Source organism: Lolium rigidum, chromosome 6 (genome assembly GCF_022539505.1).
Source record: "Lolium rigidum isolate FL_2022 chromosome 6, APGP_CSIRO_Lrig_0.1, whole genome shotgun sequence".
In the NCBI taxonomy this organism is placed as follows: domain Eukaryota; kingdom Viridiplantae; phylum Streptophyta; class Magnoliopsida; order Poales; family Poaceae; genus Lolium; species Lolium rigidum.
This window is the reverse complement of record NC_061513.1, coordinates 86,153,900-86,169,055: the sequence shown is the minus strand read 5'-3', so window position 1 is coordinate 86,169,055 and position 15,156 is coordinate 86,153,900. Positions and strand designations below refer to the sequence as shown.

At 46.1% G+C, this 15,156-nt stretch overlaps 1 protein-coding gene across 1 annotated transcript; it reads left to right on the top strand.

Moving 5' to 3' along the window:
- The first annotated feature begins 6,766 nt into the window (after positions 1-6,766).
- On the top strand, positions 6,767-8,982 carry LOC124662891 (putative glucan endo-1,3-beta-glucosidase GVI). Its single transcript, XM_047200673.1, has 2 exons — positions 6,767-6,839; positions 8,018-8,982. The coding sequence occupies exons 1-2, from the start codon at positions 6,767-6,769 to the stop codon at positions 8,980-8,982; spliced, it is 1,038 nt and encodes a 345-aa protein (XP_047056629.1).
- Positions 8,983-15,156: the final 6,174 nt, after the last annotated feature.

The window sequence follows — 15,156 nt, the reverse complement described above, 5'->3', positions numbered from 1 at the left end:
CATATTTTTCCTCTTCCAAACAACAATCTATGTGTAGCCCAGGTGGTTGCAACACTGAACCACGATTGGAGAGACCCGGGTCCACTAGTTGCAATCCCATTTATAAAAAAAAACCTTGAAAAAATCTTAATCTGATTTTTTCATTTAGATATAAAATTATTTTAAAATAAATTTAAATAAATCAAAAGAAAAATGTTCAAATTTGAAAAGTGAAAATTGTTTAGATTTGAAATTTTCTTATATTCAAAATTTGCTTAACTTCGAAATTTGCTCGAACTTTAAATTTTCTCAATTTTGAAATTTGATCGAATTTAAAATTTGCTCAATTTTAAAATTTGCTCGACCTTAAAATTTGCTTAACTTTGAAATTTTCTCGAATTTAAAAATTGCTTTTTAAAAAATTACTCGAATTTAAAATTTGTTTAAAAACAGAAAAATAAAAAAATAAAAAAACAGAAAAACCAAACGAAAACCAATAAAACCTGAAAAAATCAACGAAACCTTCCAAAAGATTCACAAAACTGGAGAAACCGAAACGGGTCGTGGCCTAAATCGCCCCGTTAGCGGGTGGGGCGTACTAGCCCCCACTAAGGGGCGATACTGCGATAGATATGTCTTTCCCCGGTCGGAAGGCATTCACATCGCCCAACTCAGCTTTCCGTGGGTTTCACTCCCCAGGCGGCGGGCCGGCGAACCTTGTGGAATATCCGAGCTTTGTCAAAATTAATTTTCGTAATGTTTGACTAAGTATATATCGTTAAAATAGAACATCTATGATACTATTTGTTACTATAAATATATGATATTGATTGTCAAAAAAATGTATATAAGCAAAGCTGCCAAAAAAGAAATGTATATAGGAAAAATAGTGGGCTGCCTACGGTGGTAACGCATAAGGGCATCTCCAGCGGCGTGACACAAACGGACGATGAGCGACCGTTTGTGTTTTTCGTGACTGGAAATGCGTCTGTGGTCTGCTCCAGCAGGGCGACTACGTGACTGGGCCGTCCGCGGAGACGCAAACCTGGCCCAAATATGCGTCAGGTTTGCGTCTCCACGGACGCTCGGCGGTCGCGCGGAGTGTCCGCGAAAAAGACAGAGGACCCGCGCGTCAGTGGCAAGGAGGCCGATATTATTCCCGCCACTGGCCATTCCTCGCGCGAAATTTCAAACTAGATCGTACAACGAAGCTGTGAGGAATGGGACAGCGATCAACCTCGACGGCGAAGTCGACGATCAAGGCCGTCTGATAGGGCAAAGGTGGCCGATCTTTCGATGAGACGTGGATAGATCGATTTGTTGGTGGAGTTCGTGCTTGACGATCCAACTACACGTGCAAAACTCGTGCGCCAATGCAATTGCTAGGACAATCTCCGGGAGTTACTGATCTTGCAGATGCGCGATCAGTCTGACCAGCGAGGGTCTTAATTCCTACCTGAAAACGAGAACAAGTAAGAACTAATATTGCAATCAGAATATTGCAGATATAGATGAAAGCTTTATTGAAAAAGGTGGGATTCTGAATAGTCGGTCTTATTCTGGGCGTTGGCCTCAAAAGAAGTACACGAGAGTTGCAACAATGGCTAACTTTTAGTCTAATCAAAATCCGAGTCTAAACGTGACGGCTATGGGGGTATTTAAAGGAGGAAAAGGTGGGGTTTCGGCCAGCCATACATATGGTGGCCGAACCAAACCCAAAGGCCTTTCCCCCTTCAATACGGACTCTAAAAAGTGGCTGACTTAATTCCTGCGAAAATGACATGGGCCTGGCCCAAAACTAAAGGTGACGCAGCACCATAACATGCTATGGACGTTATGAAGTGGGAAACTCTATATTTCGTCCATGTCTTCATCTCTTCTTACGGTGGCTTCAAAGTTCTGAAATCTCCACTTGCGGCGTCATCTTCAATCCTCAAATGCTTGCTGCCATCTCCTTCATGCGTGATCATGCTCCAATGCTTATCCTCCTCATCCATGCTTGGTCCATCATTCCTAAGAGTAACAAACATATCTGATTTAGGCAGCATCATATTCTCATGCATGTGAGGAATAGTTCCAAGAAACGAAAGTACCTAATAGTTAAGTTGTTTGGCACGAGCTCGAGTGATTGGTCCTTGTATTTGTGTGGCTGTAGGTACAACGGTTGTATCAAGAGATGGGATGTCCTCATCATCGTGCAGCCCTTCCACCTCGTCCACGAGGCCATAAGGCTACCAAGGCCGATCTTGTCCAGGAGGCACAGGTCATTGCGTTCACCCAGAGCATGGAGAAGATAATGGCCGACAACCGTGCCGCCATGGCTGCTAGGGACAAGAAGAGGCGTCTGAAAAAAGAGGCTGCAGCTGCCATCTACCACAACCTCGCGAAGGAGGTCATTGAGGTCCAAAGGCTGGACGTCGAGGCCAAAAAGGTAGACACCGAGGCTAAATTACGTGCAGAAGACACAAGGATCATGCTTGCCGACTTGAGCGGCGGCGACGACGACAACAGGGCATGGTTCATAAAGGCGTGTCGAAATCCACGCGCGAGACGCCTGATCGCCATCGCCATGCGCCCAGCACATTGGCCTCCTTTTGGACTTTTTTTATTGCTGTTCAGGCCTTGTTATGCCCCTTTTGCTCCACTTTGTGCCCTACCTTGTGTAAAATGTGATGAACATATTGCAGACCTCAATTTGCGGCTGTAATTTCGTGCAAAGTTGATGCTAGTTCATCTTTTTTTGAAACCTGGTCTGCGCCGAAAATGCGTCGCCCCGCTGGAGCCAGCTCCAGACGCAAACGGACGCGCGACCATTTTTGCGTCCGCCAGACGACGTAAACGGATACTCGCGGACATTTTGGGTGTCCGAAATGCGTCGCGCCGTTGTAGATACCCTAAGAATCCATCCGCTGGAGATGCCCTATAGGACGTTTGTGCTCCCTACGCGCACACGGTATTGGTCAACGATCAGGGACTGCAGCCCGCCATGCATGGCCATGTTCGTCGTTGAGATCGACCAGGACCGCGGGATGGCATCTGTCATCGACGGCCACACCAAGTAAGAGATGGAGGTGATCGCCGCCACCGCAGGTGCCCCGGTCGCTGCCGTTCACTTAGCATTCGTGGAGCTAGGCAGCGGTGCCCTTTTTTCGTAGTAGCACGGTGGAGTAGAAAACGAATGCTTATTTTTCTGGTTTTTTTCTTTGTCAGCAATGGTAGCTGAGTTGGGCATGGGTAGGATTTCTTCTCAGACGGTAAAACGGATGCCAACGGCAGGAAACGGCAACACAAATCACAAAACAATAACGAACGGCTCGTGCCCTATGCGCATCTGTCTCCGAAGATAGCAAATTTGCATTGTTATATATAATATGAAAGTATATTGCACTATGATTCTAATAATGTCGATTTAATATGGTAAATTTTAATATCTTTATCATATAAACGGTCAAATTTTATGAAGTTCGATTTTGACTAATCCTTATATGCGGACTAATATGGAATAGTTGGAGCATCTTTTGGTTGAAATTTTCTCCCTTTGGTTAAAACTTCAATTTTTTTAGTTAGAAACTCAAGGAATTTTTTTATTGGTGGGATTCTTAAACAGAAATAGGAAAACAAGGGATTTGACTATTTTATCCTCTTCAATCCTATTTAATTGTAAAACCAAAAAAATTTGATCAAAAAGAATATTTACACAATGAGAAAAATAGAGAGACCCTTAGTATAGAGAGATAAAGAATCCCTTAGCTAAATTTCCTAAGTGATGACCTCCAAGAACATAGTTTTGTCAGAGGGCATATATTCGGAAGTACTATTCCAGTTTTATATCAAATCTCGATGTAGGAGCATAAGCAAGTGATTATTGTGTGGGCGTTTCTATTGCACCCAAATTGTCTCTAGTTTTAATGAATCGACTGCAAGTATTGAAAATGAAATTGGTGAATGAGAAATGATTTGCTGGAAAGATTATTGGGAGTAAAATAAAAAGTAATTGACGTAAATAAAAGTAACGAAATTTGGTTAGAGTTTTCTGCATAGGAGAGATTAGACGCGGAGAGATTCAGTTCATGGTGATAGTGAATGTGCCTGATGAAGTAATGATGAGTGAAAATAAGTATGTGATTACCCCTCTTATTGTGATACAAGTAGGCAAGCAACCTCGGCAGTAATCAATCTCCTCCATGCTGGGATCAACTGACACTATTGTCTTTTCACCTGTTACCATAGACACATGGCCCACGCGACTAATTAAGGTCATGAGACCAGACCAACACATTACAGTTTATGGTTTCTCGTTATTCTAGAATTGTTTACGTTTTTTGTGATATCTAAACTGTCACTAGTAGGTCGTGGAATTGCTAGACAGTTAGTTCTTACCTATGTAGGTCTTTGGATCGTACGACATAAAATTAAGGCACATCACATCTTACAAATCACTTACATCTCCCACGCCTAAGGGGGTTTACTCGCACATGAGAGAAGAATAACGGAAATGCATAATGATAATGGAATTAGGGTTTGTCTCGATATTACCATCGTAGCAAGCTACAATAATAATAAGAACCAAACCAAACTCAATCTCAAGTCTTGGTGCAAATAGTGTTCACACAGGTGAATCTCTCTATATATATGCAACATCTATGATGGGGGAATGATGGAGGTTGAAGAGGAGAATCACAGCGAAGATCGAGGCATGAGTTGTTTTTCTCTGAATCTCTTCTCTTCTTTTCACGAGGTGGATTGCGGCGGTTGTGTATCTGATGTGTCTGGGAGAGCATCCCATCCAACTGCATCATGGGCTAGTTTCTTTACGCGCATATAGGCATGTAAATTGTCAAGTAAACATAAGTTTCTTGATATTGTAAGCACTATATAAAATTGATTGCTGCAGCTAACATGATACGAAAAAACTAGTACCATTCATCGCATAAAAAGAGCTTAAATCTGAGTGGAAAGAGGAGAGACAAGCTTGTATGGAAAAGTTTCAGAGTTCATGCTAGTTACAGTAGCGAAAGAAACTACAACGCTTGAGAGATGTCCTGGAAGTTCCTTGCCGCCGTCTGTCTACCAAAAAACTCCCGCACGCTGGCTTCGCGCGCGTTCCTCTCAGCCGCCGGAAGGCTCTCGTACCTTAGAAAACACTACATAAAACAGAGGTATCACTAAGTATCCTAATCTTGTGAATATTCGTAATGACAACAATCTTATAAACATGCAAGCCAGGGGGCCAATGCCCCCCCCCCCCCAAGGAAGAAAGGGGTGGAAGGTAGTGTGGTTGACAAGAAATGTCGACAAGGTTCAAACAAATACTGTAGGTTGGAGGAGCATGGTTTCCGCTAGCCGACCGCCAACATCCCACCGTTGTTGGCGCTTTGCGAGTCATGATATGTACTAACTTTTTCGGATCGATTTGGTACATCACCGATATTACATAAAACTGTAATGAAATACGTACCGGAAATTCGTCTTGGCTCCCGGGAGCATTTGCTCCCGGATTTTTGGGGAGCAAATTTTGTTTTTCAAAACTTTTCAAAAAATTCCGAAAAAAATCATGCACGTACCTGACCATGGCACGCACCACCTTGTGAAATGTCGCTGCGAAATGTCATCGTATGCGTCCTGGCAAAAATGACAAATTTCCAGATCTGAGATTCATATTTTTGGATCTCATTTCATGTCAGAAATTTGTCATTTTTGTCCAGGGCGCATACAATGACATTTTGCAACGAAATTTTACACGGTGGTGCGTGCCATGGTCAGGTACCTGCATGATTTTTTTCGGAATTTTTTGACAAGTTTTCGATTTGTTTTAATTTTTCGAAAAAACCGGGAGCAAATGCTCCCGGGAGCCAAATCGCCGCTCCACGTACGTACTGCATATATTATCGTTTTTACGAACCGAGATTAATTAACATTAGTTTGATTGGAAAATAAATGAAATAGTCGGAACTCATGTTGAATATATGAGCAATGTACTGAAAACCGCAAAGATTTACGTTAACGGGAGTAGGTTCAAAAAAGATGCCGCATCGATGTGATGCATTTCAAAAAATATGGCACAGACATAGCACATATCGCGAGGTGCCATCAACGATGAACGGCCATACTTTCTTTTGCCGCCCACAAAATCAATTGTATTCGTATCGATCATTCGTATAGTAACTAGGATCGATGGGTTTCTTGACAATGGGTAGAAGGTCCAATCGCAGGAAAGTGTTCGTCTTCCGAAAGGAAGAAGTGTACCTGCAGGGTGTTGTTTCCTTTCCGAAAAACCTAACAACCATTGATGGTCACGGCGGAGTTAAGCCTCGGCCAAACATGATGAGAATATGGAGGCACGTTTTATATGGAAGGAAGGAAAAATAAGGAAAGAAAATAAAGGCCACGTGGTACGGTCGCACCTCCTACCCTGTGAAGTAACGTGCATGGCGACGTCGACCACGTACGGGTCGGCCGTCGGTTCACTGGTCCATGTCCATTACCCGCACATCGCGACTCACGTAGTAGCCGCGTCCATGGGTCGTGCCCCGTTGGGTGTCCGTATGACGCGGACGGGCACGTACCCACGCACGTACCACGATCCCATCCTCCTCCCGGTGGTTGCCATACCCATGCCGCGATTCCAAATTCCCGACCCGCGGCTGGCTATATATTTGGAGCAGCAGCACCGCGCAAAGCATCCCATCCCATCGCATCGACCGCCCGACGACGACGAAGAAGGACGAAACAGACGCAGATCGCGCAAAGCATCCCATCCCATCGCATCGTTCTGCCGCTGCGGAGCATGGCAGGCAACACGATCGCGCTCTGGGTTGCCGCTGCCTGCAGCCTGCAGCTCTTCTGCTCGTCGCTCTCGGGTGAGTACTCTATGTCTATCGCTGTTAACAGGTTTGTTACTCCTCTGGTTATAGCTTTTGATTGCTAGCTGCTGATTGATCCATGTTAATTCGTTGCTGGCGTACCAAGTTAGGCTAAGCGCGCTTGCGCCATCGATCGGTGTGTTAATTAGATTTTTGTTCTGTGTGCTATTTAGGGTTTAGGCAGTTTGCGTCGACGTTGCTTCGTCGCTCATCCGGTCATCTGGCAGAGCTAGATGCTATGTTCAGATATGTTGTTTTGATTTTTTGCCGCATCGGTCTACCACCCTTACGATCTGCCTGGCCTATGGCTATATGGAAGCACAATCTCCAAGATATAGCTAAACATCGGCTACATTATAAACGTCGGCCGGTCTTCCTCTTTATATCCAGTTTCATGCCTGAATTATGTTACTCTCGTTTGTCATAAGAACATGCGTCTTCGTTCCTTGAAACAGCCGCTTCCTTTTGCAGCTCTGGTAGCTGCTTCCTTGTCTGATTTTGCATCTCTCCTTAAGGAGAACAAGTTAAACGGAACTGTTTGTAGTGAAAAGATGAAAACCAACGTTTGATATGTTGCTCGATCCCTTAGGATTTATATTTAGCTCCAGGCCTCCGAATCAGCATGTCTATTAATTCTTGGAAAAATTAATCAGGAGTATATTACTGTCGCTTGGTTTATGCATGGCTGCTTGCTGTTGGAGGTTGCTGATTGGTTTTGTTCATGATGCATGTATGCATTGGTTGGAATATCTATTTCTATTTGTACATTACCCTTAGTTTCTCTAGTACATTTAATGGCATCTTTATTTCCTTGTCAACATTTGGACATCAATGTCGGTGGTTTCAACTATATTTGGTAATATGTCTGTCGGGATTATGGAGAGGCAATCAATTTAAAGTACACTAGTACAATGCACCTCTTAATTAAGGATAGTACCATTGTAACAAGAATTGCCAATTGCTACTGCCTTCCTTCCATTCCTACGACACCATCCTTTGCAATGACATTAGGTAAAGAATTTTCAATCAAATTGGAGCTATTACTAAAGTTTACCAGCAAAAACTAGAGTTATTAATTACTGAAGTTGAAATAATTAAGATGGAAACATATGTTCAATCATTACATCGTGTTAATCAAGACTTCGTGCTTACTGTTTGTGCGTCGCTGTGTGCAGGAGTCGAAGCAATCGGCGTCAACTACGGCATGATCGGCAGCGACCTCCCGTCCCCGGACAAGGTGGTGGAGCTGTACAAGTCCCGCAACATCACCGACGTCCGGCTCTTCCACCCGGACACCTCCGTCCTCGAGGCCCTCCGCGGCTCGGGCCTCGGCGTCGTCCTCGGCACGCTCAACGAGCACCTCTCCCCGCTCGCCTCCGACGCCGCCTTCGCCGCGTCGTGGGTCCAATCCTACGTGCAGCCCTTCGCCGGCTCCGTGCAATTCCGCTACATCAACGCCGGCAACGAGGTCATCCCGGGGGAGTCCGCCGCGCTCGTGCTCCCCGCCATGCAGAACCTCGAGGCCGCGCTCCAGGCTGCGGGGCTCAGCAGCGTGCCGGTAACAACCGCCGTGGCGACGTCCGTGCTGGGGTCCTCGTACCCGCCCTCGCAGGGCGCCTTCTCCGAGGCGGCGCTGCCGGCGGTCGAGCCGATCATCTCCTTCCTCAAGTCGAGGGGCACGCCGCTGCTGGTGAACGTATACCCGTACTTTGCCTACTCGGCGGACCCCTCGTCAGTGCCGCTCGACTACGCGCTGCTGTCGTCGTCGGCCGCCGTCGCCGTGACGGACAACGGGGTGGAGTACGCCAACATGTTCGACGCCATCCTCGACGCGGTCTACGCAGCGGTGGAGAAGGCGGGAGGCGGGGAGAGCCTCGAGTTGGTGGTGTCGGAGACCGGCTGGCCGTCCGGCGGCGGCGGCTACGGCGCCAGCGTGGAGAACGCGGCGGCGTACGTCAACAACCTTGTCCGGCACGTCGGGCGCGGCACGCCGCGGCGGCCAGGGAAGGCCGTGGAGACGTACATCTTCGCCATCTTCAACGAGAACCAGAAGCCCGAGGGCGTGGAGCGGTACTTTGGACTCTTCCAGCCGGACATGAGCGAGGTCTACCACGTCGACTTCTCGGCGGCTTCTTCATAGACGACTGCTGCATGGATCACGCATATGTATAGCTGCTTCTAGTTAGGAGTTTATAGGAGTTAATTACAGTACCGCTGCTTATTTTGGAGTTCTCAGCTTATTTTGGATACATATATACTGCATTCCTCGTAATATATGCTGCTACAATTATTCGATTCACCTTTTGATTTTGGATCCACTGTTCGGTCGTTTGACGTTTGAGAATGACGATCTCCCGGACGAGATCAAGTACTCCATCGAACACATTGATTTAGTACTCACCCTGGCCATAAATACTTCTCTAGTTTAATGAATTTAAACATATTTTGTTTTTCACTAGCACTCTTCGTGTTGTGATAGCTGGAAAAGTATTTTTTTAAAGAGGGGGCAAAAGGTTTACCTCCGATTCATTAAATAAGTAGAGAGTCTTGACAAGATAAAATAAAACGCTCTTTCATTATTATAAAACTCAAATTCTCGCACCAGCGGTGATTCAAAGCTTAACCTCATCCTTAATGATTTGAAGTAAGATGGTTGGGGGCACTGACTTATTGTTGAAAACTCTTGTATTACCTTGTACTAGTTGAATGTCCGTGCGTTGCTACGGCTCTTATAATTTTTCTTATATGCATCCCATGACTTCTAGCTCCAACACTGCAACAAGCACATCCCATTGATAAGTCGAGCTAGCGTCCAACCCCAATAACAAGCATATGCCAAGCATGCGTCCAAAAAAACTCCAGAAAGTGCGTGAAAGAAGAAGCTCACCTACCGTCTCCCCTATCTTGTCGTTGGCACTCCATCTAAAGAATGGTGGTTACTGATCTCAACTTCAATCCACATGATGCACAAGAATATCAAAATTCAGTGGAAAAAGTAAAAAATCTAGAACAAGCATGTGGAAATCCAATTACTGCAGGAGCCCAAACAATAAAGAGCATGTATTTATATTGAAAATTTTATTTGTGTGCTTATTACTACTACAAGACCTATGCTTATACGACATGTATCTCAGTGTCATGCTTCAATCATGGATATCACATTCATTTGCATATATACCTAGTAGTGGTTCATTGTGTACTGTAGCAAAGTTTTAGTTATTAGGCTGTAGAAGTACGTGCATATAGTGTTTGCAATAACTCCCAATAGTAGGCCAGTATATCATGGTGATTTCCCCCTTTTTTATCAATGAGTATGAAAACTAAATGAGTATAGGCAATGCAAGGTTAGAATGCATTAGCTAAGAAAATTGTAGTTAATAGCTAGAGGTTACAAAGGTATATCCAAATCTATACTTCTTATAAAGCAAAACCACACTAACTGCAATTAATGTTAGTCTATCTCTACATGCAATCCATCCACATCATCTATTCCATTAGCCAATTAAATATCCATATCATCCCCACTAACATTCATTATTGATGTATCCTTGCATCAAGCTATCCATGTCACCATTCTTTCATTTAATTGTGCACATAACGAATTTATAGCCATCAAATGTAAAAAAAAAGGCAAATAAAATTTAGCATCTCAACTATTTTGACCAATTGAATCTTGCGTATTTCTATAGACAATTCATAGTTCATGTGTATAATACCATTTAATTTATACAATATAATTTCTTAGAAGATTCTCGCAGCAACGCGCAGGGTATCCTTCTAGTATAAAGAGATAAAAGAGCTATGAGAACAAGAAAAGTGTATCTAAAATTCTAATACAAGATTCATATCCTATGAAGAAATTTTAAAAGGTAATATTTTCAACTTTACATAGTTACTCCCCAGAACAAGAAGCAAACCAGAACACAAACGTGATGCAATACATGGATGCAAGTGAAGTACAGGGATATGCTATCGGTGACTACAAATAAAACTAAGAACACAAACGTAATCCAACACATGTACAAATATGAAAAAGACAGAAAATCATCACCTTCCCACTATTTTGGCTGGTAAGGAATCGAATTTCTAAAAGAAATTTGAGAGCATACAAAGGCATATCAGAGACTCTCTAAATCCAATCCAGAATGTACCACAAAACAAAAAATAAAGTTAGCGGGGCCTGCAGAAATACTTGAACGCATTATACTTCATTAATGATTATCACAATGCCTTTTGATTTGACAAGTCTGAAAAGACAACAGTGGTGTAATATTCAAAATGCCCGTTCATCGGCGACATCCGTAACAGCACCCTCTCTGTCGTCATCTACGACATCCGCAACAACGCCTCGGGGCAAGATATGCCGCCGTCCCCGCTGCCATCACCATTGCTTTGGCTTCCGAGGGGGGGTGACCTCACGTTCGTCATCCTCCCATTCTTCATCGTCAGGGCTGACACGCTCGACATCATCCTCCTCCTCCTACCGTGTCTCTCCCTACTCCATGCCGAAGCACGAGGTGAAGGAGGAGTACGAGTTGCCGACACCCCGACGCAGATGTGTCATCGGCAACACGTAACGATCCACGAGCCGCCGCAGTAGCATCGGGCTTCCGATAGCAGCATCGACCCTCCTCGTCCCGAAGATGGAGGTGAAGGAGGAAGAGGACGACGAGGTGTCGACACTCCTCCACCGGCAACGCCTCGTCGCAAGGAGCAACAACCTCGATGACACGGTGGTGTTCTCAACACCGCGTTCATGTCGTCGATGAACGACCACAACGCTTGGGCGTGGAACATCGAGGATGTGATTGCCTTATCCATCCGCGATAGCGGCATGCCGCTCATCGACCTGCTGTGTGATGACGACAAGGCTAGTCCCAGTGGTGCGGTGAAGGAGGAGCATGTCGATCCTCGCTGTAGGATGTTGTGCACGATGATGACTACAATTTCTACTCCAGCCGCCCAGGTGCCATTAGTTTATTTTATGTTTAAATTTAGTCGGCTCTCATTCAAATCCTTGTAATATATAACAAATTTAAATAAATTTGAGTGTTTAAATTTAGTCAGCTTTCATTCAAATTCTTGTAATATATAACAAATTTAAATAAATTTGAGTGTTTTTGGTTCAATATAAGTTTTTAGAATTTATGTTTGGGTGACACGACTAAAAAACAAAGTGCCTAAAACCATCATCACGTGGCGACGAACACAAACGCTTGATCCGATATTTTTTAGATACGGGAGCGTAGATGTTGTAAGGTTGTTTGAGCGGGAAGCAGCCGCGTGCCATTCTCTTTACAAAAAAGGATCGACGTGCCCGCTCCTTTTAACAGAAAACTGTGAAAAAAGCTTTTACTGATGGCAGACAGAAGCCATGTCCATTCGTTTTAACAAAAAAGAAGTGAAAAGAAACTTCAGCAGGCGGAAGATAATTGTTGTGCCCGTTTGTTTTCACAAAAAATTCAACCGTGCATATTCTTGTATATCGACAAAAGAGTAATTCCGTTTCCCCAGCAGTGCCGCCCCGTTCTCCCCGGCGACCAGCCCTAGGCCCTGCCGCCGGTAGTTGCCCCAGCGGCGCCTGGTTTCCCTATTTTTGTTTGCCAGCCTCATCCTGCCCTACAAGCTGCAAGAAGATCTACAAGAAACGAATTATTTAGAACACAATTTGTCGCGGAAAAAAGCAAACATACATAAGAAATCAATCCAGGACAAGACGAGCACCTAATCGTAATCGACGGGGCACGCAACAAAGCATAGCTAACCCAACATATAATTTAATCTTCCTCAAAAGATCAAATATGTTCATAGCCTAAAGACATAAACAAGAATGAATTGATTTCATTCTATTTGTCTGGAGCGAAGGGGAATCAAGCGATTGGTCTGGTGCATACCTCACTGGAGATTCAGCGCCCAAGATCCCGCTCCTGCAACCTATAACACGGCATAGGCGGTAGGACACCAAGCGATGGAGGGGCGCAGGACCTACTTCTCCGGTATCGGCATCTCACCCGTCGACGAAGGCCCCAATATCCACGGCACGGTGCCACATTCATGGACAGGGAAGTAGCATGGGTCTCCTGCAGGTTCCGCCGGTGCGGTATTCAGAGGACATGCCGGCCCGCCTCCACTTCTGTGCATCGGTGGAATCGGTGCCTCTTCCCGGTAGGCGGTAGGCGATGGAATCAAATGACCCGGCGGCGGAAGTGGGTGGTGCGGGCGTCAGCGGGCGACTGGTGCCGGGAACACATAGTTGGTACGGACGGCGGTGAGTAGCTTGTACGGGGGACGCGAGGCTACTGCTAGTGGGGAGACATGCTGCGAGGGGCGGCGACCTCCTTCTACGGTGGCGCACAGATTCTGGCTGGACCGGGAACGGTCCGAGAGATGGCGTGAGAGCGATCGAAGCAAGGATTAGAGGCATGACAGCAAGGACGGGGCCGTGACACCGCCGACCAGGAGCTTTTGTTGCATGGTGGGGATCCAACGATTTTTTTAGATGGATCCAACAGATGTTGTTGTGGATGGATGGGAACCACACGGCTCGTGTTGGGGAGAGAAAAATAAGTGGAGCTCAGGTCAATTAGCAACAGCATGCATGATGATATTACTTGCCATATTAAGGCTGATTGAATGTACAGAAAGGAAATATGATTATAACTAATTAAATTTGATTGATTCGGGAGTAGTGGAAAGTGATCAAACGAAGAGATCTCGGATTAGATTAACGGTCCGGATGCTCCGAATCTCCTTCACCAAACGCGTTATACGACCTACGACCAACTCCAGTATAATAGTATAGATTACGGCTTCTTCCATATTGTCCAAGTAACAAGCATGGTTATGGAAGACATGTCACATCATCTTCCACCACTCCCTACCCTAACGCACCCGTCCTCGTGCGGTGCCGCGCACTGGGGCACCGCCTCTCCCCTGCCCGAGACTAGCTCCGCTGCCGCCAGCGATGATGCCTGGGCGGCCGGCGGCGGTGGCTTCTCCTCAGCACGACGGGAAGATCCATGTCAGTGGATTTGACTGGACCTTGCCAGTGGTGGGGACGGATAGACCGCGGCAGATCTTCAACATCGAATCGCGACCCTCCGGTGACGGCTGGCAGGAGGGGGCAGTGCTGGTGCGGGGCTCGTGGGTCCTAGCCCTGTGGCGGTTGTCTCTTGTTTGTCTCGTCTGGAGGTGGCGCTTCGTGGAGGACGTTCTGGTCCAACTCCGCGCCACGAGGATACCTAGGGTTGCGGCCCTTGGCTTGGCAATGTTGGTCTCTTCCTCCGCCGGAAGTGGTCGGCTGGGGTTTGTGGCTGGATTTGGCGGATCCTTCTGTCATCTAGTCCCGGTGGCGAGTCGGGGAGACAAAGTTGCTGGTGAAAACCGAGCCGACTTCGGTCTTGGCATGCGATGGCGGCGCTATACGTCGTTTCCTTGATGAAGGCATTGTTGTGCAACTATTGTCGACCCACTCGTGCTGCTCCGGGGGAAACCCTATGGTCTGGCTTCCGGATCGGACGATGGCAGCGCAACGGTGTCACATTCTCTCTTGGGAGCATCGTTTGAGGAGCAACGTTGGATGGCAGAGGCAGGAGGTGGAGCGGCTTTGTCTTGCACGGAGCTTCAGCAGCGATGTCAAGCCATGCCTAACCGACAGGTGCTGCGCTGAGTCATGCTTGTTCATCATGTGATACGCACGACAGATCCTTCAGAGACTTCAAGTTGTTGTTTGTTGGTGGTACTTGGCAACATGGTGTTCCGGTGTACCTGCGGCAACTGCGACGTGCTTTGCAGTTTAGTGTGCAGGGAGGTGGTCCTACTTGGCACCACGATGGTGTCGGTGGCTGGTGTGGCGAGAGTCTACGCATCAATTTACACGCTAAAGATGGGTTAGCGGAAGAAAGTGGAGGCAACGCCATCTACAGTGAGTGTATTGGTGGCGCTGTTTCGTGGATATGCTTGGCGATTTTGGGCTTCTGGCTAGCATGGGCCGGTTGGGGTTTTCTAGGTTTCGTCGGGGAGCTGGAGATGAACTGCCATCGTCATGCTCGATGGTGTTTTTAGTGGTCTTGGTTTGTATGGTCTTTGTAATGTCTTTTGCAAGGCTTTGTTATTTTAATAGTAAATAAAGGTTGTATGCATCGCTTGATGCAGAGGCTGAGGCTCCATTCCCCATATCAAAAATAAATCTCACACCACTCCCTGAGGGAGGTATCAACTCCTCACTAATGAGTGCGGATGGAGCAAATCCCAACCCAACTCTTAACCATATCCCAAAACCTCTTGGAGTAGCAGCATCGAGAGAAGAGATGAG